Raw genomic sequence first — 27,340 nt, forward strand, 5'->3', positions numbered from 1 at the left:
ACTACCCATAGACTTGTCATGGCACTTGATTTCAGAAGTCAAATCTCTTGCAGACCCCAGGAGCCTTGGGCTACCTGCTGTCTGTGGGGCACACTCAGATATTAGGCAAGTGAGCAAGTTGTGAGAGAGCGCTGGAAGAAAGGTGTCACTCTCATGTGGTCTGTAACTTTGCATATTTTCTTTTAATTAATTGTTTTCCTTTTTTATTTTTAAATAGTGCACTGGTCATTGCTGCGGTGTTTGACCGAAATGTGAACTGCAGGAGAGCAGCCTCTGTAAGTTTCCTTGTTTCCATATGTTCTTCTTCTGGAGGTGGGACATAACTGTGGCCATCTGTATGTGGACTCTGGTCTCTCTGACATGCCCATATTCCATCCCTGGGTGCTCATTTGATGAGGACAGCAAGGAGAATAGATAAGGGAGCTGAGGAGAATAGTCACCATGGTAGAATTGACAGGGCACTTTCAGGTTTCAAGACCTCTGTTCCATGTGGCTGAGAGAGTACAGGTTGATTTGGTGTGGATATTTCTGGGTAAGCACAGATGGATGAATGGATTGCTGCTCAGTGACCAGACTCAGCTCAGTTCAACCTGATTCCTGCAGAAGAGAAATGATCCCATGATTCTAACCCAACTGAGATAGATAGCAGGACTGATCCAGGAATGGCAGACAGGTACTAGGGATAATGGCAACACAGATTGCTGGAGGTTTTGAGCTATAGGAGGATGTGTCATAGTTAGCTGTCAGCCACACTGGCATGGGCCTCATTGGATGGGCCTTAGTCTTGTAGCTCCTGGTGAGACTTGTGTTTTGCGCTTACTCATTCAGGTCCTCAGGTCCTCAGCCTGGCTTTAGAGATGGATTTGAACAGAAAGTGAGTGAGCATCTTAGTGACTGGAGAGGTGTTGGCCAGTCTCCTGCTTTATCCACCTGTGGCTTCTTTCCAAGTCAACCATGGTGAGACCTGAGTCTCATGGATAGAAAGGGGAAGAGATGTCAGAATATTGTTTTCTTAGGGTTGCTCTCATAGGGGCATTGCAGCTGTGGCTAGCAGTGTACTTGACTGCCTGCTGGGATCAGTGACAGACCATGTTCATGAGCACTGTGGTAAGCCGGTATTGAGAGGACCTCAAGTGGCAAAACTAAGCTCTTTGTCAGGAGTGCATCTGCTATGATGTCTTAGCAGGCTGTGATCAATCTTTCCTTTAGGTATAAACTATCAACTGTACATAGTCAAGACCGAGGCCACTTCTGGGAGAGGTGCAGAGTTGCTGGCGACAAGGCACATGGAGGTGGAAGCTTCCATGGCTCAAGTATTTTGGCTTTAAATTTTTGTCTTAGCTAGTAATGGGGACAGGAGACTCAATAACACAGTGATGCCACTGCCAGGCTGGGAGACAATGAAAGGAAAGGTCAAGGTGGGACTGGGGTGCTGGGACCTGCAAGGCATTTGTTAGTGTCATCTGGTGTCAGTAATGAGAGGGAGCCATGGTATAGTTGGCAGTGACGTGGGTGTATTCTGTGAATGGCTAGGTAGAGTGGCAAGGAGCCAGGTCTCAGGATGGAGAGGAAAGCAAACTTGAGGAGTCAGCTTAGAGCTGGGGAGCAGGAAGCATTACTTTCTGCATACTTGTGGGGACTTCTGTTGCAGCATCTAAGTTTCTTCTTAAAGCAAGTTTCATTTTATGTTTTAAAATCATGAGTGGATGATTAGTGGATTAGGGGATGGCTTAGTGGTTAAGGCATTTTGCCTGCAAAGCCAAAGGACCCAGGTTCAGTTCCCCAGGACTCACGTTAGCCAGATGCACAAGTGGGTGCATGCATCTGGAGAGTTCATTTGCAGTGGCTGGAGGCCTTGGTGTGCCCATTCTCTCTATCTCTCTCTCTTTCTCCCTTCCTCCCTCTTTCTCTTTCAAATAAATAAATAAAAATAAAATATATAAAATCATGGGTGGGGCTGTAGAGATGGCTTAGCGGTTAAGCGCTTGCCTGTGAAGCCTAAGGACCCCGGTTCGAGGCTCGGTTCTCCAGGTCCCACGTTAGCCAGATGCACAAGGGGGCGCACACATCTGGAGTTCGTTTGCAGAGGCTGGAAGCCCTGGCGTGCCCATTCTATCTCTCCCTCTATCTATCTTTCTCTCTATGTCTGTCGCTCTCAAATAAATAAATAAAAAATTAAAAAAAAAATCATGGGTGTTTATTAGACTTTGATATGATCATGTGGTCTCTGCCCTTTGTTGTTTAAAAAATATTTTAGTTGTAATTATTAGAGATTAAAAGAGGGAGGGAGAAATAGAGAAGGGGGGAGTAGGGGGAGAGAGAATGGGTACGCCAGGGCCTCCAGCCACTGCAAACGAACTCCAGATGCATACTCCACCTTGTGTTCCCTGTCTTTTCCATTGCCTGTTACAGGTGATGGGATTTTCAGCTGTTACTCAGCTACTGGCCTCTGACTATGCTGCAGCATTCCATGTGTTCAGGTTCTATGTGCTTAGTCACTTCATGCCCATTGCTGCCTCAAGCCTATGCCTTGTATGGTGGCTAGCACAATGGGTGCTCAGGAGTAGGCTTGGAGTAGGGCTTCAGCAAGCCCAGCTGTGCCAGTGACAGATCATGGAATCACTGCTGAGGAAGCCATGCAGGTGGAGCTCTGGTCTGGTAATACCTGAAGTCTTCTTGGCTCTGGATTCCTGTGGTCTTTGTGGCTGCCAGTGGCCAGCCTGCATCTGCACCAAGAAGCAGTCATGACAGAAGCTCCTTTCCCAGAGTCCTTTAAAACTGTCTGAAAAGAGAGGCAGAGTCACTTCTGTATCTCCACATGGTTCCCATTTTGTCTGTAGCAATAGTAGGAAATCTTGTGATTCCTTGGGAGGTCTTCACAGTTTTGCCTTCATAGTCACCCAATAAGCAGTAACTGAAATTCTGAGATACAATGCAATTTTATGCTCAGTCTATATTTAAAAGTTAACTTGCATGTTTTCTTTGCTATTTTCTATAACCTAAGACATTTTATGGGAAGAAATAATAGCATGCCTTTAATCTCAGCAGTCGGGAGGCAGAGGTGTATGAGGCTCGCTGTGAGTTCAAGGCTACCCTGAGACTACATAGTGAATTCCAGGTCAGCCTGAGCTAGAGTGAGACCCTACCTTGCAAAACAAAATGAAACAAAAAAACCCAAACAAACAGTATAAGACACTTTTTATTTCTTTCTTCTTTTTTTAAGTTAAAATGAAAGCCCTATTATGTTGGCAAGAATTTTTTTTTTTTTTTTTGGGTTTTCGAGGTACGGTCTCGTTCTAGTCCAGGCTGACCTGGAATTCACCGTGTAGTCTCAGGGTGGCCTCAAACTCATGGCTGTCCACTTACCTCTACCTCCCAAATACTGGGATCAAAGGCGTGCGCCCCTCCCCCCCAAGAAATTCTTTTTCAGAGCTCAGCTCTGCTTCCATAGTGGACTGCAGGATTTTAACACGAGAAGGTAAGATGCTTCTTTGTCAGAGGTGACAAAGAGTGAAATGTTTCTTGCCCTAATACTGCTTTTTCAGACAGGCTCTTCAGCTTCTTGGCTGGTATTTTGGCAGTGTTTCACTCTCTGAGTGTGTGAAGTGCTTTTTCACCTAGTCAGGGTCCAGTAAACTGGGCCTACTGCTTACATCTTGGAGGTCTGGGCTAGGAAGTGCCCAGAGGTTGTCTGGCAGTCACAGTGCTTCTTAGGTGATGGGGATGGAAGGAGGCAGGTTGAGCCTGTTGTTTTGATCCTCACTGCAGCCCTGGAATCGGAGCTTCTGCTGGTGCCCTGAACCTTAAGTAAGCAAAGTCCTCATGATTCTTGGTGGAAGGAATTAAGTGACATTTTTGCTAAATGCTCCAGGCTTTTGCATACTAAACTACATTTAGCAGACTTTGTAAATAGGCTTCTCCTTGAGCTAAAGACAGGCCAGGAGACTGGCAAGGCTCTTGTAGGAGGCTCAGTATGAGGAATAGAGGGAGGGATGTGTGTGTAGCTATGGCAGCAGTCACTATAAAGGCTCTAAAAAGTCTGTTTAACTGAAAAGTTTTCAAATCTTTTTTTGTCTTTTTTAAAAAGAAAATATTATTTGTATGTAAAGAGAGGGAGGGAGGGAGGGAGGGAGGGAGGGAGGGAGGGAGGGAGGGAATGAATGGTGGTGCCAGATTGCCGCTGCAAACAAACTCCAGATGCATACTTCACGTTTTGCACCTGGCTTTATGGGGCTACTGGGGAATTGAACCCTGGGTCATCAGGCTTTGTAAGCATGTGCCTTAACCATGGAGCCATCTCTCCAGCCCCTCAAATCTTTTTCATCTAGCATTAGATTTGATGTTTTGTTCTAAACAGTAGCCATTACTTTTCTAGGGTTTATGACTTCCCCAGCTGTAGGCTTTTTTTTTTTTTTCCCCCCAGGTAGGGTTTCACTCTAGTCTAGGCTGACCTGGAATTCACCTTGTATTCTCAGGGTGGCCTTGAACTCATGGTGATCCTCCTACCTCTGCCTCCCGAGTGCTGGGATTAAAGGCATGTGCCACTACGCCTGGCTTCTAGTTGTAGGCTTTTAAATAGGTTTTCAGTACCAGGCATGTATTCCCTCCCATGGAGTAGGTCTCCAGTCCAATCAGAGCAGTTAGTTTCCCCCATAACATACATGCCAGTACTGCACCAGCTGGCACATGTGCTCTGGCTGGCTAGCTTTGAGGTTTGCAGGGTCCACTGCTGTTTAACACCATTTGATGACTTTCTCCCAAAAGACTGCGTGCTGTATAGATAGCTCTTTGCAGCATGCTGACAGCTAGTCAACAGAGAGGAGGCTTCCAGCTCAGTTCCAGCTTGATTTCTCAGTGACCTGCAGCCCAAACATATGGAGTCTTCAGCAGTAGGGTCTTACCTTATAGTTCTGGTGGACAACCAAGAGCCTTGGCTATGGCCTGTAATGTTTTGGGGATATCAGGGATCTCCTTGGTCAATAACTCACTGGGAGGTATCCCACCCCGAGCACTGAAAATTTTCTAGTAACAATCCATGAATTTATGACTTTTGGGTGTACCATTATTCACATCCATAGGATATTTCTTCCCAGAATCAGTCAATCAATCAATTAATCAATCTCTCTCTCTCTCATATATTATTAGCTAGCAAACAAGTAGGTTTCCATATGGCTTATTCATAATATATTAAATCTTGATTTATTCTCCCCTATTCTTCCTTTCTTCCATTCTTTTCTCCTGTGTGGGAGTTGTAATTTATATTTCTCTGATGTTTAGTGATACTGAGTTTCTTTGGGATACCTATTTGCCATCTGTGTGTCCTCTTGGCTAAGATGGGTCTGTTCAAATCTTATCCATTGTCTGATCGGGTTATTAGGTTTTTTCTTTCTCTTTTTTTGAGTTCTTTATGTCCTTTTTTGGATATGTACTTTGCAAATCCTTTTCCCAGTCTGTGAGTCTTTTCATCATCCTAATAACATTTACACAGACAGGAGTCTTTCATTTAAAGGATGAGGTTTTTGTCTGACTCATAATTTTCTTTAGAGAGATGCTTTCAGTATCAAGGCTGGGATCCCTACCTGGCCCTGTTTATTGGCATTCTTCCCATTTTTCTATGTGTGCTATCAGCCTTCATATCAGGTAAGATCAATTCTCCAACCTCTTAGCTTCTAAGATTGTTGTCTTGTATTAGTTTTTACCTTTTTGATGATGTTCCTATTCCTACATTATGTTTGACATTGTCCGTCTGTCCTCCCTCCCTCTCCCCTCCCCTTCTTCCCTCCTTTTCCTCCCCTCCCCTCTTTCCCTTCCTTCTTCCCTCCCTCCCTCCCTCTCTCCCTTCTTTCCCTCCCTTCTTTTCTTCCTCCTTCCCTTCCCCTCCCCTCTCCTCTCCTCTCCTCTCCTCCCCTCCCCTTCCCTCCTTCCATCCCTCCCTCTCTCCCTCCCTCCCTCCCTTGGAGGGAAGCCCAACAGGCTGGCATTTTTTTTTTTTTAAACTGTGAGAGAGTAAGAGCTAGCGAGAGAGAATTGGCACACGAAGGCCTCCAGGCACTGCAATAGAACTCCAGCTGCATGCGCCATTTTGTGCATGTGTGCAAACTTGCACACTTGATTCACTTTGTGCATCAGGCTTATGTGGGATCTGGAGAGTCAAGCTGTGTCCTTAGGCTTTGCAGGCAAGTGCCTTCACCACTAAGCCATCTCTCCAACCTGACATTATATATCTTTTATATTGCCTTTCTCTGGTGTTTTTTTTTTTTTAATTATTTTAGTTCTTTATTTGAGAGAGAGAGAGAGAAGTAGGCAGGGAGAGAGAGAATGAGAATGGGTGTGCCAGGGCCTCTAGCCACTGCAAACAAACTCCAGATGCATGTGCCCCCCCTTGTGCATCTAGCTTATGTGGGTCCTGGGGAATTGAACCTGTGTCCTTTGGCTCTGCAGGCCAGCGCCTTAACCACTAAGCCATTTCTCCAATCCTGGTGTTTTTTTTAAAAAATATTTTGTTTTTATTTATTTATTTGACAGAGAAAGAAGGAGAGGGAGGGAGGGAGGGAGGGAGAGAGGGAGTGTGAGTGGGCATATCAGGGCCTCCAGTCACTGCAGACGAACCCCAGATGCGTGTGTCCCCTTGTGCAGCTGGCTAATGTGGTTCCTGGGGAATCAAACCTGGGTTCTTTGGCTTTGCAGGCAAACGCCTTAATTGCTTAGCCATCCCTCCAGCCCCCTGATATTATTTTTTTTTTAAATACTTTATTGCCAGGCATGGTGGTGCATGCTTTTAATCCCAGCACTGGGGAGGCAGAGGTAGGAGATCGCTATGAGTTCAAGGCCACCCTAGGCTAGAGTGAGACCCTACTTCAAAAAAAAAAATGAAAAAAAATATTCATTTATTTGCAAGCAGAGAGAGATAGAAGAGAAATAATGTGTGTGCCTGGGCCTCCAGCTACTGCAAACAGACTCTAGATATATATACTACTTTGTGCATCTGGCCTTACATGGATACTGGGGAATTGAACCAAGTCATTAGGTTTAGCAGGCAAGTGCCTTAACTCTGAGCCATCTCTCTAGCCCCTGAACACAATAACTAAAAATAATTAAGGAAAAAAAACCCAAAAAACATCAGGCTGGAGAGATGGCTCAGAGTTAAGGTGCCTGACTATCAAGCCTAATGATCCGGTTTGATTTCCTAGCACCCACATAAAGCCAGATACACAAAGTGGCAATGCATCTGGAGTCTGTTTGCAGTGACAAGAGTCCCTGGTATTGCCCATTCTCATTTTCTCCCTTCTTCTCTCCTTACAAATAAATAAAAATTAAAAAAGATCCGGCATGGTGGTGTATGCCTTTACTTGCAGCACTTGGGAGGTAGGGGTAGGAGGATCACCATGAGTTCGAAGCCACCCTGAAATACATAGAAAATTCCAAGTCAGCCTGGGCTAGAGTGGGATCTTACTTCAAAAAACAAAAACAAAAACAAAAAACAAAACAAACAGAAAATAAAAGAGAGAATAAGAATGGTGCCACTACAAACGCACTCCAGATGCATGTGTCACTTTGTGCATTTGGCTTTACATGGGTACTGGGGAATCAAACCCAGGCCATTTGCAAGAAAACACCTTTAACCTCTGAGCCAGCCCTGGTGTTTGTTTCTTTAAAAGTTGGTTGTAGGGCTGGAGAGATGGCTTAGCAGTTAAGTGCTTGCCTGTGAAGCCCAAGGACCTCGGTTTGAGGCTTGATTCCCCAGGACCCACGTTAGCCAGATGCACAAGGGGGTGCACGCATCTGGAGTTTGTTTGTAGTGGCTGGAGGCCCTGGCGTGCTCATTCTCTTTCTTTCCTTCTCTCTCCTCTCTCTGCCTCTTTCTCTGTCTATCTGTCACTCTCAAATAAATAAAAATAAACAAAAATATTGTTTTAAAAAGTTGGTTGTAAAAGCTATAAAATGGTAAGTAGGATAAAGCATCTTGTTCTTTCCATTTAGAAGTCCATGAGCCATCTTGGGGTGAGTTATCTAGTGTCTCCATCCCACCATGAGGCTCTGTCCTGAGAGGTCCTGCCTTGTTCTCGGTACTTACTAGTTCTGTGAGCTTGCTGTGAAGAACGTGGGGTCCCATGCCTGTTTGTTTTCTTCCTGCACATCTGTGTGTGCTCTCAGTAACCCTCCAGTCCATTTTGGAGTGTCCATGAAGGCAAGAGGTGGTTCTTCTGGCCTCCTGCTTCTGCCCTGGACATTACACATGCTGGCCTTCACCTGTGCCTGCTGCTGCTGACAGATGTAGCATACTGTGTGCAGCTCTGCTCCAGCTCCAAGTGAGAGTGGTGCCTACAAATGCTTCTAGCCCAGATTGAAACATAGCCCTGGATGCTTCTGGAAGAGTCTGAGGTTCCTGTGGGTGACAAAACAGAAAGTGAAGCATTATTGTCACTTGCTCAGACAACTTGCCCTAATCAGGACATGATAGGAGGCAGGAACAAGAGCCACTGAAGAATGAAGATGCATTATATAAAGTTTATGTACACGTGCTTAACTTTTTTTTTTTTTTTTTATTTTGGTTTTTCGAGGTAGGGTCTCACTCTGGTCCAGGCTGACGTGGAATTAACTCTGTCATCTCAGGGTTGCCTTGAACTCATGGCAATCCTCCCACCACTGCCTCCTGAGTGTTGGGATTAAAGGCGTGTGCCACTGCACCTGGTTTACGTGCTTAACTTTTAAGTTTAGCTCCTGCTCTGTGCCTGGTGTATGGGGCTCGGGTGGCACAGAGTTGGTTGGAGATGGGTAGGTGCCCTGTGGGAGGCAGCCTTGAGATGTTGAGGATGGTGTTGAGCTGTGGTCATAAAGTTTCCAGGGAGGAATGTTTCAGGGATTAGCTTTTATTCACCAACCCATATGGCTTGCTCACTGTTGTTCTCGGGGCCCTTACATGGGCTCTGGTGTGAAGATGTGTTCCCAGTGAAAGGCCACTTTCAGGATGTGTCTGATCTTATAAATTGAATTCTTAAACTGTGGTTTTAAAGAACACTAGGACATAAAAAACAGTGACAAACCACCCTCAGGCCCTATTCAGCCAACAAAGAGGACTTTTATTTAAAAAGTAAAGCCATGGGTCATTTACACTGAACTGTGTTTGTTTTGAATCTGTCTTCTGATGTTTAGCAGAAGCAAACCTTACTCACCTGCTCTATTTGTTCTTTCTGTTCCTTAGGCTGCCTTCCAGGAGAACGTGGGGAGACAGGTATGGCCACTTTATAAGCCTTAACTCCCGAAACTTCCTGTAGGCTTGGAGGTGGGAATCTTGAAAGCTGTGGTTTCAGATCTTGCATTGTTGGGTGTGGGTAAAAAATGTGCCTGAGAGCAAGCTAATAAACACAATGACTTCTGACCCCAGACTCACCATCACATGACCAGAGTATCCTGACACCATGTGCCTGCCTAATGGGAGACTATAAGTATACATGTTTTATGCAGGTCAAGATCTTGCCTCACATATTGCCAGTGGCATCGCGTGTGGCAGGTAACAAGCAGGATGGAGATGAGTGGGTCTCTAGACCCTGGACTCCTGGCCTCTTTCTGACCCATGTGAAATAGGAGCTGGCTGTGTTAGGATAAGTTTTGGCTTTGCCTTTCAGAAACCTTGATTCCATGACCCTGCTTGGTACTTAATAGCATAGTAGCTATTATTAGGGTTGCCTACACTGTGTTCTTTGACCCTGATACCTGCCACAGATAGTGGAAAGTGGTGCCTAGGTTCAACCATGTTGGGTGAGATTCTGACACATTGGAGTGTATGGTCAGGCTAGCAGAAGGCTGGAGAGGGGTCAGAGCCTGGGCTGAGGGGCAGGAGGGAAGGTCTCTGGAATGATGTTTGCTTACTCAGTTCTTACACAGGCTGTGGGACTTTAGTGACCTGGGTTGGCCTATAAAGGCAAGGAGGAAGATCTTGAAGGTGGGCCTTGTGGACGATCCTCTTCAGCTGGCTAAACTGTGCAGCCTTAGCTCAACTGACACCACCATTACCTGGCTGGCGACAGTGGCCTCTCCCCTTGCTCTGTGCCTGAGGCAACCCTGAGGGCAGATATCAGGGAACAGGAGTATGGTTGACCCCAAGTGTTTTAGTTAGGTTTGGGCCTTTAGCTATTCTGGACCCCACATGGGTGATGCATCCCACCATGTCCTTGGACTAATTGGCTTTTATACATAGCTTGAGGAATAAGCTGCTGTTTTTGACATTGTCTCCATGGTAGTAAACAGCCTGAATTCCACACAGAAATTTAGGCTTAAATCTTAGATGGATTTCTTTTGTACCAGTTGCCTTGGAGCTGGTTACACACATACATAACAGTAGCAGATGCACCTCGGTCCCTGTGATGTGCTTGCCTTTGTAGAAGAGTGACACCTTGTGTTTGTGTGCACTCTCTGGGTTGATACACAGGGATGCAAGGGCATTTTTTGTTTTTTGTTTTTTTAAAATTGGCTTTTGCCTATCAGACTTGTGGCAGCTCTGTGCAAGGATCATGAACCTCATCTGCTGCTGGATGGAGCCATCTCTGTGTTAATAGCTATAAGGCCTTTTACAGTTGTATTTTTATAGAAATTATTTATGTGTTTTCTGGATTTTCAAATATTTTATAGTAGGGTGAAACTAATAATAGCACGTAGACGTAAGGGCCGGGCTCCACTGTAATATGCTCGGTGTGTGTGAACGGAGATACCTTCTGTTTGGAGTTTTGGGGACTCACAACTTGCCTATTTCATTGCCCTTGGGGGTCAGCTGTCAGCCCTGAAGGTGGTTGCTTCTACCAGTCTCATCCATCCTCATGACTGTGAGATGTGGGCCCTGGTCCAGGCTTCATAGCCAGGCAAAAGCTTCCCCTGTGTGTATGCATGGCCTTCCTGCTCAGCAGGTGGAATGAGGGCCATGCTGGGGTCTTTGTGTTCAGTGAAGGGGACCATGAGACTGAGACACTTGAGATGCAATGTCTTGAAAGAGAGAACTTACATATAGCATTTACTTTTTTCAGGGCACTTTCCCTCATGGAATTGATATTTTGACAGCAGCAGATTATTTTGCAGTTGGTAACATATCTAACTGCTTCCTGGTTATAAGGTAAGGTTTACTATGTGTAACATAATTATAGTATTCTCTTTGATTTAGATGTTGTAATTCAGTCCTCACTGTTTTTTCTTTCTTCATTACACTGACATCCGCTCAAAGCTAATACAGCTTATGTGTGGAGATTTAAAAAATTGAACTGGGGCTAGAGAGATGGTTTAGCAGTTAAGGCGCTTGCCTGTGAAGGCTAAGGACCCTTGTTCAACTCCAGATTTCATGTAAGCCAGGTGCCCAAGGTGAATCAAGCGCATTAGGTTGCATGTGTGCACAAGGTGGCACCTGTGCCTGGGTTCAGTTGCAGTGGCTGGAGGCCCTGGCACACCAATTCTCTCTCTCTGCCCTTCCTCATCTCTCACAGAAAAAAGTTGAACTGGGAAGTTATTGAAACTGGTTTTATACTTACTTCAGGCTCTCTGGTATATGGCAGGTAAATGTGTACTTCAGAGTGCTCACAGGACTTGGCACCCCTCTCTCATTGTTTTGGGTTGGTGCTATTCTGTGCAGGGCTTAGTACCTTAACATGGAATAGCCACCCCAAAGCTGTGCATGTCCTTCTCTATAACAGCTTTCCGCCCAGGTGTCATAGCCTTATCGGCTTCTCCTCTGCTCAGCATTTCGTATCTTGTGCCCTTGTATTTATTCTGTGTTCTCTGATTATTAGTACTTTATTATCTGTTGTATGAGAGGTTCTATCCCCTTATCTGAAGTTTCATAGGTAAAATAACTGGAAGTTAAGTTTGGCTTTGGCAAATTCTGCTTGTCACCAAAGTTTCCACACCAGCCTAAAACTTAACATGTACTTCATTATGTTCATTCTGTAAAACCATTCAGTAAAATGTGAGCTGGCTCCATCTTTCTTTCTTTATCAATTGTTTAATTTTTTTTTTTTAACTCATTTGTGTGTGTGTGAGAGAGGGGGGAGAGAGAGAGAGGGAGAGAAAGAATCAGATAGAGTGAATGGGTGTGCCAGGGCCTCTATCCACTGCAAGTGAATTCCAGATGCATACACCTCCTTGTACACCTGGCTTATGTGGGAACTGAGGAATCAAACCTAGGTCCTTAGGCTTTCCAGGCAAGCACAGGTGCTTTAACCGCTAAACCATCTCTCCATCAAATTTTATACCTTTGTGATGCTCAGTTAGAGCAGCACATCAGCTGCTGTGTGTGAGTACAGCCCAGCAGTAGGCTATGGGCCTCTGGCCAGGATCTTGCCTCCCTGAATAGTACTCTTGGATTTTCAAGGTAGGGTCTCACTGTAGCCCAGGCTGACCTGGAATTCACTATGGTATCTCAGGGTGGCCTCAAACTCACGGCGATCCTCCTACCTCTGCCTCCCAAGTGCTGGGATTAAAGGAATAGTACTCTTTTAACCTGGGTCCTTAGGTGTGGCGGCAGCAGCAGCAGCAGCAGCAGTAGCAGCAGCAGGTACAGTGCTTGTAGAAGGTGTTGACAGGAGCTGGGAGCACAGAACTTAGACATGTGGGGTCCCCTGCACAGTGTATTTGTTAGAGCTGTGTTCTGGTGACTGGAAATGTGGTGGGGATGTATGTGTTAGGGCCTAGAGGCTAGTCCACGGGAGTAGGGGTCATTGGAGATATGGGGCTGTGTTGCAGTTAGCACGTTGCTGGTACAAAGAACCTGACCAAGAGCAGCCTGTGGGAGGAAAGGATTTATTTTGGCTTATAGACTCAAGGGGAAGCTTCATGATGTCAGGGGGAAATGATAACATGAGCAGAGGGTGGACATCACTTCCTGGCCAATATCAGGTGGACAGAAACAGCAGGATAATGTGCCAAACACTAGTAAGGGGAAGCTGGCTATAATACCCATAAGCCTGCCTGCAACAATACGTTGCCTCTGGAGGGTTTCAATTCCCAAATTGCCACTAGCTGGTGGATCTAGCATTCAGAACACCCAAGTAAATGGGGGGCACCTGAATCAAACTACTACAGGCTGTGAAAGGCAGCAGATGATGGATGCAAGGAAGGAGTAGGTACCCGGTAGGGGTTGTGCCCTCCACTCTGTCCATGAATTTGGATAGGGAGGGGCTGCGGCTGCCCTCAGTTGGGCTAGTATCTAGGCTGATGAAGTTCTGTGTAGACCAGAATCCGAAGTGATCAAAGGTTTCTTGGGAAGTCATTCAAAGAGACACTTCAGTTGTCTTACATTATGTTGTAGTAAAGACATATATAGACATATAGGCTGTGTGTGTTCAACATGTACATTATTATTTGTGCAAATTTGAAACTCATACAGTAAAGGCAGTGAAAGCTTTTGTCCCACATAGCCTATTGGTTTATTACTTAATTTAATTTTTTAAAAATTATTTATTTATTTATTTATTTATTTATTTATTTATTTGAGAGAGACAGACACAGAGAGAGAAAGACAGATAGAGGGAGAGAGAGAGAATGGGAGTGCCAGGGCTTCCAGCCTCTGCAAATGAACTCCAGACGCGTGCGCCCCCTTGTGCATCTGGCTAACGTGGGACCTGGGGAACCAAGCCTCGAACCGGGGTCCTTAGGCTTCACAGGCAAGCACTTAACCACTAAGCCATCTCTCCAGCCCAATTTTTATTTAATTTATTTGTTTTGTCTTTCAAGGTAGGGACTCACTCTAGCCCAAGCTGACCTGGAATTGACCATATAGTCTCAGGCTGTAAGGAGTCTTACCAATCCTTTGGCTCTTACATTCTTCCCACCACCTCTTCCTCAATAGACCCTGAGCCTTGGAATGGTGTGATCTAGATATTGCAGTGCTGAGTACTCCTGTCATTTCTTCTCAGCACCATGATGCCTTTTGAGTTATCCCAAGGTCACTGCCATCTGAAAAGAGAAGGTTCTCTACTAAAAGTGAGAGTAGCATTGATATATGGGTATGAACATTAAGAGAAGTGCTTTCTGGGCAGTTTGATAAGCATAGTATATACATTAAGCCAGACAGCAGCAGACGTTATACCCCTATGGCTCATGGCTACCCCTGTTTTAAGTTTCCAGTATCAGGGATGTATTCCCTCCTATGGAATGGGCCTTCAGTCCAATTAGAGGGCATTTGGTTTCCACCATGACAGATGTGCCACCGTTGCATCTCTTGCCAAAACAATTTATTAAAACTGTGCTCAGGTTAATGAAGATGGTAGAATTCAATTAAAGAAACTGATAAGCAGAAGACAGCAAGCAGAAAGGAGATGGTTGGCTATTGGGTAAATACCCTACCCATGTTCACAAGGAAAATCACAAGCATCTAAGTCCCTCAACCAGTGGACAAAGTGTGAAGTATCCATAGGGGAGGATAATACACCCTCCAAATTCCTGTGGAATGTGGTGGGAAGACAAAGTACTGTGGTCCATTCTCCGCCCCCGTAAAGTGCTTTCTTTGGCAGCACATACACTAAAATGGAGCTATACAGAGAAGATTAGCATGGTTCCTGCACATGGAGGTCATGCAAATTTGAGAGGCATTCCATATTTTAAAAAATTGCTTTGCTGTGCATGTTTTTTTTTAATTAAAAAAAATTTAGAGGAGGAGAATTGGCCTGCCAGGGCCTCAGTTACTGCAATCGAACTTGTGCCACCTAGCGGGCATGTGCAACTTTGTGCTTGCCTCACCTTTGTGTATCTGTCTTACATGGGATTTGGAGAGTAGAACATGGGTCCTTAGGCTTTGCAGGCAAGCACTTTAACTGCTAAGCCATCTCTCTACCTCTCTTCAGCCATTTTTGTTATAAGCAGTGTATGGTCATGATATAACTTCTTAGCTGTGTGATGTACATTAGGAAGCTGAAGGGTGGCTTGCTGTGAGTTTGAGGCCAGACTGGGCTAGGATGAGATCCTCCCTTAAAACAAAATAAAACAAAACAAAACCAAAAAATATGGGCTTTGAGGGCTGGGGTGTGGCTCAGTGGCAGAGTGGTTGCCTAGCATGCTTAACACTGGGTTTCATGCCCAGCACTGTAAACAAACACAAACCATAAGAGCCGGATGTGGTGGCACACATCTTTAATCCCTGTACTTGGGGGCCAGAGGTAGGATGGCTGTGAATTTGAAGCCATCCTGAGACTACATAGTGAATTCCAGGTCAGCCCGGGCTAGCGTGAGACCCTACCTAAATAAAAAGAAAACAAGGGGCTAGAGTGTTGTTGGCTTAGTGGTTAAGGTGCTTGCCTGCAAAGCGAAAGGACCCAGGTTTGGTTCCCCAGTACTCACGTACACCAGATGTGCACAAGGTGGTGCATGTGTCTGGAGTACGTTTGCAGTGGCTAGAGGCCCTAGTGCTCCCATTCTCTCTCTCTCTCTCAAATAAATAAATATTAAAAATAAACAGGACTATATTCAAAACAAAACACTCCCAAAAGAAGAAAAGTAGAATTGGGGACCAGAGGGTATTTATGTTCCGGATTCCTGGTTCCTATGGCAGTTATTTTCAGAGACTGCCCAGCAGTGCTTCATAGTTGGTTGTCCTAGCCCTTGACATTGGTGAGCTCCACATAGCTGCCTGGAAGGTGTGCTGAATTCTGCTTTTCCTTTCCTGTGTGAAGGAGCTAAGCATGTGCTTCCATACTCTACTGACTTTTTGCAGATTGTTGTCCTTATTGTGGGAAGAACTCATTTATTTTAAGGAAGTATCCTGTGAAACCAGTTGCAGGTAACCCCCTCCCTAGGTTTGTTGTTTGCTTTGACTTTATTATTTTTTTTATTTTTTATAAATAGTTCACTTTCCCCCCTTTATTGTTACTTATTTGAGAGGGACGGGGGAGGGGGGGAGAATGGGCATGCCAGGGCCTCCAGCCACTGCAAACGAACTCCAGATGCATGTGCCCCCTTGTGCATCTGGCTTATGTGGGTCCTGGGGAATTGAGCCTCAAACTGGGGTCCTTAGACTTCATAGGCAAGCGCTTAACCGCTAAGCCATCTCTCCAGCCCTTGACTTTATTTTTGGAGCATTTATCTTGGCAGATATTTTTCCTGGGGATTTTGTGTTTTAATGTATCACTTTAATATTTTTATTATTGTTTTTATCAGAAAAAGAGAGAGAGAAAGAATTGTGCCAGGGCCTCCAGTCACTGCAGTCAAGTTCCAGATGCATGGGCCATCTTATACCCATGTATATGACCTTGTGCGTGCGCTTGTGTCACTTTGTGTGTCTGGCTTACGTGAGAACTGGAGAATTGAACGTGAGTCCTTAGGTTTTGCAGGCAAATGCCTTAACTGCTAAGCCATCTCTCCCGACCTTACTTTCATATTTTATTGTTCTGGTTTTTGAGAAATGAAGGTCCGTCCCACCTGAAGATTGTTTTCTAAATTCTACCATGTTATTTCCAAGAGATCTAACTTATTTTTCAGTGGTCCTATGATGGAACCCATGCTCTCAAGCATGCTGGGTGAGCATTCACCCTAATTTGTACCCTCAACCCTTTTATTTTTCAGTTTCTTTTTTGTTTGTTTGTTTTGGTTTTGGAGGTAGGGTCTCACTGTAGCCTAGGCTGACCTGGAATTCACGATGTAGTCTCTGGGTGGCCTCAAACTCATGGTGGTCCTCCTACCTCTGCCTCCCGAATGCTGGGCTTAAGGGCATGCACCACTATGTCCAGCTATAACTTTCATTTTAAGGCACAACTTATGCCTCATTGTCCCTTCATTACTACAGTTCAGACAGTGCTGATATTGTGCCTGGAGAGACTGCACTTTGATCAGATAGAGTGCTCCCACTACCTCTGGTGGAGCCTGCCCATCCCCAGGTGTTGGGATTTTGCCTGTCAAGGTAGAGTCACCCTGTCTGAGGAGCATACTCTTTCATGGTTGGTTTCTTTCACTGAGCATGGTGATTTGTACATCTTAGTGCTGTCGATGACTGTGTTGCTCTGGGGCTTGCTTTTTATCTGCCTAGGGTACCTGTTGTTCAATACTGTTTTGGTTTTTTTCTTTGCTCTGATGAATAAGATTCTTTTTTTTTTTTTAAAGTTTATTTATTTATTTGCAAGCGAAGAGAGATAGAGAGAAGAGAGATGGAACAGAGAGAATGGGCACACAAGGGTCTCTAAGCCACTGCAAACGAAGTTCAGATGCTTGTGTCTCTTTGTGCATCTGGCTTTACATGGGTACTAGAGAATCAAATCTGGGTTTTTAGGCTTTGCAGGCAAATGCCTTAACTGCTAAGCCATCTCTCCAGCCCAAGGTAGGTAGGTTCATTCTTTAGTTCCCCTCCCTCCTTCCCTTCCTCCTTCCCTTTCTTCCAAATCACTTATTTGTAAGGAGAGAGAGAGAGAGACCGCACGGGGCAGGGTAGAGGGGAGAGATGGGTGTGCCAGGGCTTCTGTCCACTGCAAATGAACTCCAAATGCATGCACTAGTTTGTGCATCTGGCTTTGTGTGGATAGAGGGGAACCAAACCTGGGTCATTAGGCATTGCAGGCAAGTGCCTTAACCATTGAGCCATCTCTGCAGTTCATGAAGAAGGTTCTTATAGACATTGTTTATAAGACTGAAAAGAGATTTCCTGAAGATTAAACTTTGTGGAGAACTGTGAACTTTTTTGAAAGTAGTGATGATTTTGCATCCCTACCTGAAGTGTATATGGTTCTGGCTCCTCTGTACCTTCCCAATACTTGGTAGCTGTCAGTCTTTGAACATCTTACTTTTCAGAGCCTTTTTGCTATGGCTTGTGTTGGACATCTTTCCATGTGCATATTGACCTATTATTTACCTTCTTTTGGAATGATATTCTCTTAGCATTATTGACATGTAACTGACATGTATTACAAGCATATTAAGTGTACAGTTTGCTAAGTCTGACAAAGATGGACGACCATGAAACCATGAAATGGATACCAGGATTTCAGCATACTTGTCACTCAGCAAATTATTCTTCTGTTGGTATAGTTTGTTATTTACTTATTTACTAGAATTTGGTTAAATGAGATAAAATAGTACATACTGTTTTTGTTTTTATTTTTCTGAGCTCTTTCACTTAGCATGATTATTTTGAGATTCATCCATTAGTATATGTCAAGAAGTCCATTCTGGGGCTGGAAAGATGGCTCAGCAGTAAGAGTGCTTGCATGCAAAGCCAGTGGGCCCAGGTTAAATTCCACAGCTGTCCACATAAGCCAGATAGATGTAGAAGGTGGTACAAGTTTTCGTTATTTGTTTTCCAGAAGTAGGAGGCCCTGGTGTGCCCATTCACGCATGTATACATGTAAATAAAGAAGGTGGGGGGGAGGGAGAGAGAGAGAAAGAAGGAAGGAAGGAAGGAAGGAAGGAAGGAAGGAAGGAAGGAAGGAAGGAAGGAAGGGGGAAGAAAGTCAATTCATTTGGGCTGCCAAGTGCCCATGCATGGATGGATGAACAGATTGCTTCTCCATCAGCTGCACATTGATGTCAGGGGTGTTCCCAGTCCCCCTCTCAGGAGTAGCAGCTGTGTCCTGTGTACAGATCTGTGTGGATGAGTGCTTTCTTCGCTCAGCAGTTGCTTAAGCAGGAGACAGGTGGGTTATTTGGTAGGCACCTTCTATCCTTGAAAGAATGCCCTATTTTTGAAGGTGATTGTGCAAGTTTCCATTCTTATGAGCAATGTGCAAGGGTTCTGGCTCCATCACACCCTTAGTAGCTCTTTAAAAAAAATTAGATGGCCGTGCGTGGTGGTGCATGCCTTTAATCCCAGTACTCAGGAGGCAGAGGTAGGAGGATCGCCATGAATTTGAGGCCACTCTGAGACTACATGGTGAATTCCAGGTCAGCCTGGGCTACAGCAAGACCCTACCTTGTAAAACAAAACAACAAAAAAATAGGTAATACATAAAAATAATGACTTACACATATATGTCATTGTACCTTGCTCATATTTGTTCCTACCAACTATTTTTATCTAAACAACTTTTAATATTGTCTCTTTCAGTGTGTTTATTGCTGGCTTCCCAGAGTACACTCAGCCACTGATAGACCACCTGGTCTCCATGAAACTTAACCATTGGGACGGGTAGGTTTTATTTTTTTTAATGACTGTAGAAATTCTTTCATTTCCCTTCAGCAGAGAAAGTGATTTTGTAAATTTTGAGTTATATTTTCTAACTGTAGATGTACTATATTTTAAAATTATTTCTGAGAAGTGATATAAATTCCAGGCTCTATACCTGGTATTTTGGTTAATGTCTGTCTCTGGTTGCATTTCTGGAGCTCTTGGTCAGGTGTATTTAAGGTGAGATTGTTTCCATGTGAATGTCCATGTAGAACAGAGGGCAGCCCCTGTCTAGGCATGGAGCAGGTCAGTTGGCTGGAGCAGCTTGGGCTTCCTGGTCAGATTCTGTTCTGCCCTCCCATGGTATCTTCTGTGTTGTCTTCTAGGAGCTGATAAGGCTTTAGTGGTGTTTTTCTTAATTACAGTAGTGGTTTTGGGGCTATCTTGGTATTAAGTTGGCAGGTAAAATGTGTGTTTTTAAAGAGGAAAGCCTAGTGTATAATGCAGAGTATAGACATGGGGGCCATTGTTTTTCTTCTACCTCTAGACAGGCTAGGTCAGCTCCTTATGGAAAGACAGATGTAAAGCTGAAGCATAGTGAATGCTAGGTAATATGAACAGCTTCATTGTACCAGGTTCAGAATAGGTGCTACCTGCAGAAAGTCTTTTCAGCCCTTTGGGAATCTGTTCTAGCTTCTCTGAGGACCAAGGCCTTAAAAGTGTTGAACACTGCTATGTGGTGAAGCAGTCATGCTTGCGTAGTTGTGTGCAGTCTCTGTGAGACTTTATGGAGTGGGGAATGTCTAGCTTAGGTGCCCTGCTGTCCACCCAGAATAGCTGTGATCATCTGTTAGGAAAGCCCTTCCCCTCCACCCCCACCTTTAGGAGGTTATGTGCTGGACATGTAGGTATCTATAGCACCCAAAATTCATGTTGGTAGCAGAGGGCCTAGATGAATCCAGAAGGGTTAATTTTCCTCTCATAACATCTTATCATCCAGTAAGATGTTTGAAACCCAAACTGTAAATATGTAATCCATGAGACTAAAATTTAAGTTTTTGTCCCATATATTTTACTGTTTTTTTTTCCTTCAGAAAACCCATTAAATATAAAAACTTCTTAGCTTGGGGCCTTACAAAATTAGCCTCAGACAGGTTTCACCTGTCTTCTGCAGGTGCCCTTTATGTTGTAGCAAATGTCAGAATTCATTTTCTCTGAAAGCTGAATAAGTACCCCATTGTTTATATCTACCACATTTTGTTACCCATTTATTTACTTATAGATCCTTGGGTTGCTTCTGCCTTATGGCTGTTGTGAATAATGCTGGCATATATGTAGATGTGCTCCTTGCTAACAGCTCTCTGAACTCCTCAGGGCCATACGAGAGCTGTCTGCAAAGGCACTGCACAACCTGACCGCACGAGCACCTGAGTACAGCGCCACTCATGGTGGGTATGAATTTCCCTGTCCTGCAGGCACCTTGCACGGTGTAGCAGAAAGATGTGTTGCCCTGTTGGTGGCTGAAGATGATATTTTATGTCTCTTGCTGAAAAGCAAACTATGGGTTAAACTAGGACAGAGAATGAAGGCAAATCCAGAGTGTGTATCCATTGGCAGCTCAGTGGCACCAAATACAAGCACCATCCACAGAACAAGGAATCTGTGGGTCGTATTATATAGATTTAAGACAATGACAATTTCTGGAGGTTTACTTAAGCTTTTGATGTCAGTAGATTGGTGTGTAGTTGGATCTCGAGGAGTTCTGCTATCTCTTCTGAGTTCCAGAGGCTGAGGCTCTCTGCTGTTAGTGAAAAGGACCAAATGAGGAGATGCCTGTTGCTCATCAGTGCCGCGTGGCCTCTACTCTGCCAGTCCTTCCAAGCAGAGCCCCTACTGCCGTCTAGCAGGCCAACATCTGCAGACATGACCTCCTTCTTAGATCTATTACTGAGCAGATGCACATTCTGGTCTGTATGCTGTGTCTTGCCGTATTGCCCTGGTTGCTCAGGATGGAGCTCTGCCTGCTAGAGACTGCACCTTTGATGTGGTCATTTGGATAGTGACCCTGACATAGGTGACCTCAGATAGGAGTGCTTCTGAGTGATGAGCTGTCCCATGTTTGTCTTCAATTTGCCTGCTGTAGTGTTCCCAGTGCTGTTGTTGATGACACTGAGTTCGGATCTGCACACACGGCATGGGGCCATTCTCGCCTGCGCGGAGGTCACCTCCGCCCTGTACAAGCTGGCAGCACAGAGTAGCAGGTAGGAGATGCCATATGAAAGCTGTGAAATCACAGTGGTCTCAGGTTTGACAACAGCTCATCCATTCTGACTCCTGTTTATTTGTGACACTTGTGTTGTTAGGGTTACTTTTACCTTAAGGTGATTAGTGGGTACCTCTCTTTAGGGGAGGGGCTGCTGCCTAGCCGCCATGAGGTAATTGTGCTGACTCCTGCTGCCTGATTTCCCCTGGTCATCCCAAGGCCATGACTCAGGTGACAACAACAAAGACACCTATATTCAGTGGTGGCACTAAACAGTTTACCTGTCACTTTTAATAATCCATGATACTTGAAAGCATGTTTGAAAGTTTCCATTGAGTGTCTTTTCTGCTAGCTACATGCATAGGATAACAGCAAAGCACTAAGTCAGGACTGTGCAGGATGATGAGCTCAAAAGCTGTTTGATTTCCTTCTCCATTTTCTTCCACTGACTCCAAAATAAAGATCTCATGGACACATGGTGGTGTCTGTGACCTGCTCCTGGACTCCACTGAAGGAAATCTGTATTTTAATTCCTGTTGTGAGGCCACGTGTGGTGGCGCACGCCTTTTGGGAGGTTGAGGTAGGAGAATTGCTGTGGGTTTGAGGCCAGCCTGGGACTACAGAGTGAGTTCTAGTAGAGTAAGACTCTACCTTGGAAAAAACCAAAACAGACAACAACAAAAAAGGAATTCCTGTTGTGTTAGTTGATTCCCTGGGGCAGGATGATAGCAGATGGGGATGTGGACCCCATTCTTACCTGTCATCCTCTCCAGAATATAGCTCATGGCCTCCAGTCTGTATAAGTGGAATAGACATCTGGAGTTGATAACCTTGCCTTTCTTGGCTACGGAAAATGGCACTTGGGCCTGTGTTACTACTGCGCAGTGCATTGTGGTGATGCACTGTGGTGTTGTCTTCTAGGAAAACATTTGAGAACCAGTGCCAAGATGTTAGGGCTGCATGTGGCTCTGTCTTGCAATGCACTGGACTGCAAATCTCCTAGATGTTGGTGCTACCTGTTGCTTTGCCCAGCAGGCAGAGGATTTGCAGACCCCCCGAGTGCTGCTGCTAAGCACCTCTGCCTGACATGTAGCAGATTGTAGATTCCCAAGGCTAAAGCAGATACTCAGTGCGAGCCACTGTTCGCATCAACAGTTTTGGTCCTGTGAGTCAGGAAAAGTGGAACCCTTGCTGAAGGCCAGCTGACAGTATGCTAGCTAAGGGCCAGCTGTAGCAGAAGCCTTTCTAAGAATGGTAGCAAGCCCCTGTGGGATCCCATCTGTCTTTATTGAGGACTTGCTGCTTCTTAGTGTCAACAGGAGTCTGGTGTGCAGGGTTGTCTGTCTTCAGCAAAGTAGCTAGCAGGTCAGAGCATAGCGGAAGCACTCTATGACCAGCTGCTGTGATCAACACAGCTTTATCTAAAGTCTCCAGTGGGGCTGGGGAGATGGTTCAGTGGTTAAATGCACTTGCTTGCAAAACCTGTCAACCCAGGTTCCATTCTCCAATACTCACATAAAGCCAGATACATAAAGTAACACATATGGCCCTGGTATGCCCATATTATCTCTCTCACAAATAAATAAATAATAAATAAATGTTTGTTTTTTTAAAAGTGTGAAAACATGAACAAGAAAATGATCTGAGACTACCTGTTCCTTAGTGTATACCAGGGCTCAGGCTTGATACTTAGGACCTCAATACTATGTTTGATTTTCTGCAGGCCTGTCACAGACTTTATGGATGAAAAGACAGTGCAAGGCCTGAAGCAGATCCACCAGCAGGTTTGTGTGGTGCTTCTGAACCTTTCTCTTGTCCTGTGTCTGTCTTTCTATGTACACTGGGGTGACTGGCATGATGGTTTGATGCTTTCTTCCCATCTGTGTTACTCTTGTGGTGTTTGCCTGGATTGGGCCGAGGGTTCAGACTTTTCTCCTCATAAACAAAGGCCATTATGTTGGTTGGCTGGGCAGCACAGTCCGTAGGTCTCAGGGTTGCATTGGTATCTCACTCTGATCCCTGGCATTGGTCTTTCAGTGGATGGGAGTGCCCGGTGAAGGATCAACATGTCCCCTCTGTCTTGGATCAGGCATGTCATTGTGGAGGGAGGAAAGGGGCACCCATGACATGAAGGCCTTTTGTTTTCACCTGTGCCTTCATGATCATTGAGTCTAATGAAGTTTATTCCAGAATTTTGCAGCATCTGGGGCACAGGTTGTGTTTTTCTGGAATTCTGAAATTCTGAAAAGCCTTCTATGAGGCCGGGGGAGATGGCTTAGTGGGTAAGATGCTTGCTGTAAAAGCACAAGGACCTGACTTCAGATCTTTCGCACACATAATGATGCTAGGCATGGTGGTATGTCCCTGTAATCCCAGCTCTGAGGAGGCAGAGATAGTAGGAGGATCCTGAGGGCTTGCTGGCCATAGCTAGTGTCACCAACTTGGTAAGCTCTGGGTTAAGTGTTGGACCCTGTTTAAAAAATTAAGGTGGAAAGTGACTGAGGAAGACAATTTGATGTTATCTCTGGCCTTCTCATGAAGTGTATACATGTACATGCAAAACAACACACACCCAAAAAGCCTTCTGTGATTCAGAAGAGGTAAACTAGAGACCATAGAATCAGAATCCTACATAAGAAATTAAGTGGGCCTGGTATGGTGGCGCATGCCTTTAATCCCAGCACTCGGGAGGCAGAGGTAGGAGGATTGCTATGAGCTCAAGGCTACCCTGAGACTACAGAGTGATTTCCAGGTCAGCCTGAGCTAGAGTGAGACCCCACCTCGAAAAAAAGCAAAAATAAATAAATAATTAAATAAATAAAAGAAATTAAGTGGTTTACTCTTTTGTTTAATAAGTTTTCAACTTCTTACAATTGGTCCTTTTTTGTTTTTTGCTTTGTTTTGTTTTGTTTTTTTTTTTTTTTTTTTTTGAGGAAGGGTCTCAGTTTAGCTCAGGCTGACCTGGAATCACTATGTAGTCTCAGGGTGGCCTCGAACTCATGGTGATCCTCCTACCTCTGCCTCCTGAGTGCTGGGATCAAGGCGTGCACCACCACACCCGGCACAATTGATTCTTTTTATAATATTGGTTCATTTGCCTCAAAATAAAAGAGACACTTATTGAGAAGGGGAGGGGATATGATGGAGAATAGAGTTTCAAAGGGGAAAAGTGGAGGGAGGGAGGAAAGGAGGGCATTACCATGGGATATTTTTTATAATCATGGAAGATGTTAATAAAAAAAAATTGAAAAAAAATAATATTGGTCCATTTGTTTCAAATCTTTTTGATGGCAGCAAGGCCATTTTATTAGTTCACTTATATTTCTCACTTTAAAGTGAAGTCTAGAATTCTTGTCCAGCCTTCAAGGTTATAGAGTGAGGCTGGGTGGCAGCCCTGTGCACTGACTGAGAGAATGGAGCTGCCATTACCTCTGAGCCAGAATGTGGGTGATGGCAGGGATGCTGCCTTTAGTTTTGGTAGGAATTAAAAGAGATGTATGGGGCTGGAGAGATGGCTGAGCGGTTAAGCGCTTGCCTGTGAAGCCTAAGGACCCCGGTTCGAGGCTCGGTTCCCCAGGTCCCACATTAGCCAGATGCACAAGGGGGCGCACGCGTCTGGAGTTCGTTTGCAGAGGCTGGAAGCCCTGGCGTGTCCATTCTCTCTCTCTCCCTCTATCTGTCTTTCTCTCTGTGTCTGTCGCTCTCAAATAAATTAAAAAAAAAAAAAAAAGAGATGTATGAAGGTCGGGCATGGTGGTGCACACCTTTAATCCCAGCACTTCGGAGGCAGAGGTAGGAGGATTGCTATGAGTTTGAGGCCACCCTGAGACTATGTAGTGAATACTAGGTCAACCTGGGCTAGAGTGAGACCCTACCTCGAAAAACCAACAAAACTTAGCTCTGCGGGACTGAAGAGATGGTTTAGAGTTAAGGTGCTTGCCTATGAAGCCTAAGGACTCAGGTTTGATTCCCCAGTAGCCACATAAGCCAGATACACAAGGTGGGACATGCTTCTGGAGTTCATTTGCAGTAGCTAAAGGCCCTGGCATACCCATTTTCTCTCCCCCCGTCTCTCTGTTCTCTCATAAGTAAATAAATTTTTAAAAAAGCTTAGCTCTACCATCCTGCCATCACGCTTGTGTTGATTGTTGTCACTGTCATATACATTCTGTACTGTTTATCCCAATGTCTCAGATAACTTACTTGTGATTCTTTAATTTTAGCTTTCTGATCGTCATCTGTACAGGTAAGCCTATAAAGTGAAACTTCTTATGTACTGTGTCTTAATGAAAATGCATATTGCCAGGAAAATCTGGGCCCCTGATGCACTTTAGAGTAGCTAACAACATATCTTTTTCTGTCCTCACCATTGTGATCTGCGTCCACTTTGTTTGAAGAGATGTAGCTGTCACTCAAATTAGTGTGCAGGGCTGTGAGGGTTGCATCTTCAGGCTTTGTAGAAGCTCACTTGACAGGTCATGACACCCCCCTTGATGCAGAGTGTGGATGGCAGTGCTGTGGCTGAAAACAGTGTGTCCCCACCCAAGATTCAGAGCAGATATTGCCAGCATTTCCACCTGTCCTTGGCCTTTGCAGTTTTCCTTTAGGTTTTGGTTGTGTTTCTTTTCACCTGGGATATTTCTGAGATTCACTCATGTGCACATGTTGAGTGCATATTGTTCTGTTCTTATTTTTCTTTCCCTTTTCCTACCCCCTCACTCTCCCCTCCCCTCTCTTCCCACTCTTCTCTCCCCCTCCCTTCCTCTTCCCTTTTCCCCCTTTTCCCTTTCCCCCCTTTTCCCTTCTCCTTTTACCCTTCCCCCTCCCGTTCTTTCCTTTTCCTTCTTCCCCTTTCCTCTTCCCCTTCTCCTCTCCCTCTCTCACTCTCTTCTTCCCTTCCTTCTCCCCTCCCCCCTCCCTCCCTCCCTCCCTCCCTCCTTTGGGATTTTAGGCATGTACCATCATGCCGGGCTTAATTCTGTTTCTTTTTACTGCTGCGGAGCATCATGTGCTATGTGAATACTCAGTGTGCCACCCAGGATAGGAGATTGTAGAGTATGAAATAAAGCTGCTTGGCTACATCAATACATGTGTCTTGGCGTGCATGTGGGTCTGTTGTCTTAGGTGTATAAGGAGTGGTTTGCTGAATTATGTGGCATGTGTGTGTCTTTGAAATACTGATAAGCTTCTCTACAGTTCATCCCAACCCTTTACTCCATGTTGGTATGGTTAGCACCACACCTGAGCCATCATTGTGGTGTGTGCTGGTACCTTATGTGTCTAGTTCATTGCATGGATGCAGTTTGCACATCCCCAGTAACTAGGGTTGCTGAGCATCTTTGTATACTGATTGGGTGCTGCTCTGTCTTCTGTGAAGTGACTGTTTAGACCTTTAGTTCCTTAAGAATTTCATACCTGTCTAATTGAGGTATCAAAGCACTGTGTATTGTGGATCTGAGTTCTTTGTTAGACAGGCTCTGCCTGTCTTTTCTCTTACTCAGTTTTATTTCCTGCTGTTTCATTTCTCTTTGTGGCTGGCCTGCCTGCCTGCCTGCCTCCTTCCCTCCCTCCCTCCCTTGTTTCTTTCTTTCAGAGTGAGAGAGAAAGAGAGGAGACATAAGGAGAGATAGAATTGGTGTGCTGGGCCTCATGCACTGCAATAGAACTGCAGACACTTGTGCCACCTAGTGGGCATGTGCTTCTGGCTAACGGACCTGGAAAGAACATGGGTCCTTAGGCTTTGCAGGTAAATGCCTTAACTGCTAAGCTATCTCTCCAACTCTTTTTGTGGCTTTTCAATGCAACTTGTATAGGATTGAACATCAGGCTGTCTCCCCATATTCTCAAAGCCCTCCTTTCTACACAGCTTGCCAACAGCTTTTTATACTTTCAGGGAGTGGGCATTGAAGATGGGCCAGGGGATAGAGAGTATACTTACACTAAGCTGTGGAGTACCTGGAAAATTTAAAAATATTTTAGGGTTGGAGAGATGGCTTAGTGGTTAAGGCACATGT

The 27,340-nt window shown here is 44.9% G+C and overlaps 1 protein-coding gene and 1 non-coding gene across 2 annotated transcripts in view; both read left to right on the top strand.

The window, feature by feature from the left end:
- Positions 1–27,340, top strand: part of Tbcd (tubulin folding cofactor D) — a 197,122-nt gene that overhangs the window by 140,788 nt on the left and 28,994 nt on the right. The window contains exons 15-22 of the mRNA XM_045159196.1: positions 218–275; positions 9,203–9,232; positions 11,019–11,104; positions 19,004–19,084; positions 20,438–20,511; positions 21,207–21,324; positions 23,050–23,110; positions 25,550–25,572. Of these exons, the coding sequence (XP_045015131.1) occupies positions 218–275; positions 9,203–9,232; positions 11,019–11,104; positions 19,004–19,084; positions 20,438–20,511; positions 21,207–21,324; positions 23,050–23,110; positions 25,550–25,572 (531 nt within the window). The remainder of the gene's footprint in view (positions 1–217; positions 276–9,202; positions 9,233–11,018; positions 11,105–19,003; positions 19,085–20,437; positions 20,512–21,206; positions 21,325–23,049; positions 23,111–25,549; positions 25,573–27,340) is intronic.
- Positions 14,477–14,582, top strand: LOC123463774. Its single transcript, XR_006639157.1, has one exon. It is a non-coding gene; the product is annotated as a U6 spliceosomal RNA (small nuclear RNA).

This window comes from Jaculus jaculus, chromosome 9 (genome assembly GCF_020740685.1).
Source record: "Jaculus jaculus isolate mJacJac1 chromosome 9, mJacJac1.mat.Y.cur, whole genome shotgun sequence".
Taxonomy (NCBI): Eukaryota; Metazoa; Chordata; class Mammalia; order Rodentia; family Dipodidae; genus Jaculus; species Jaculus jaculus.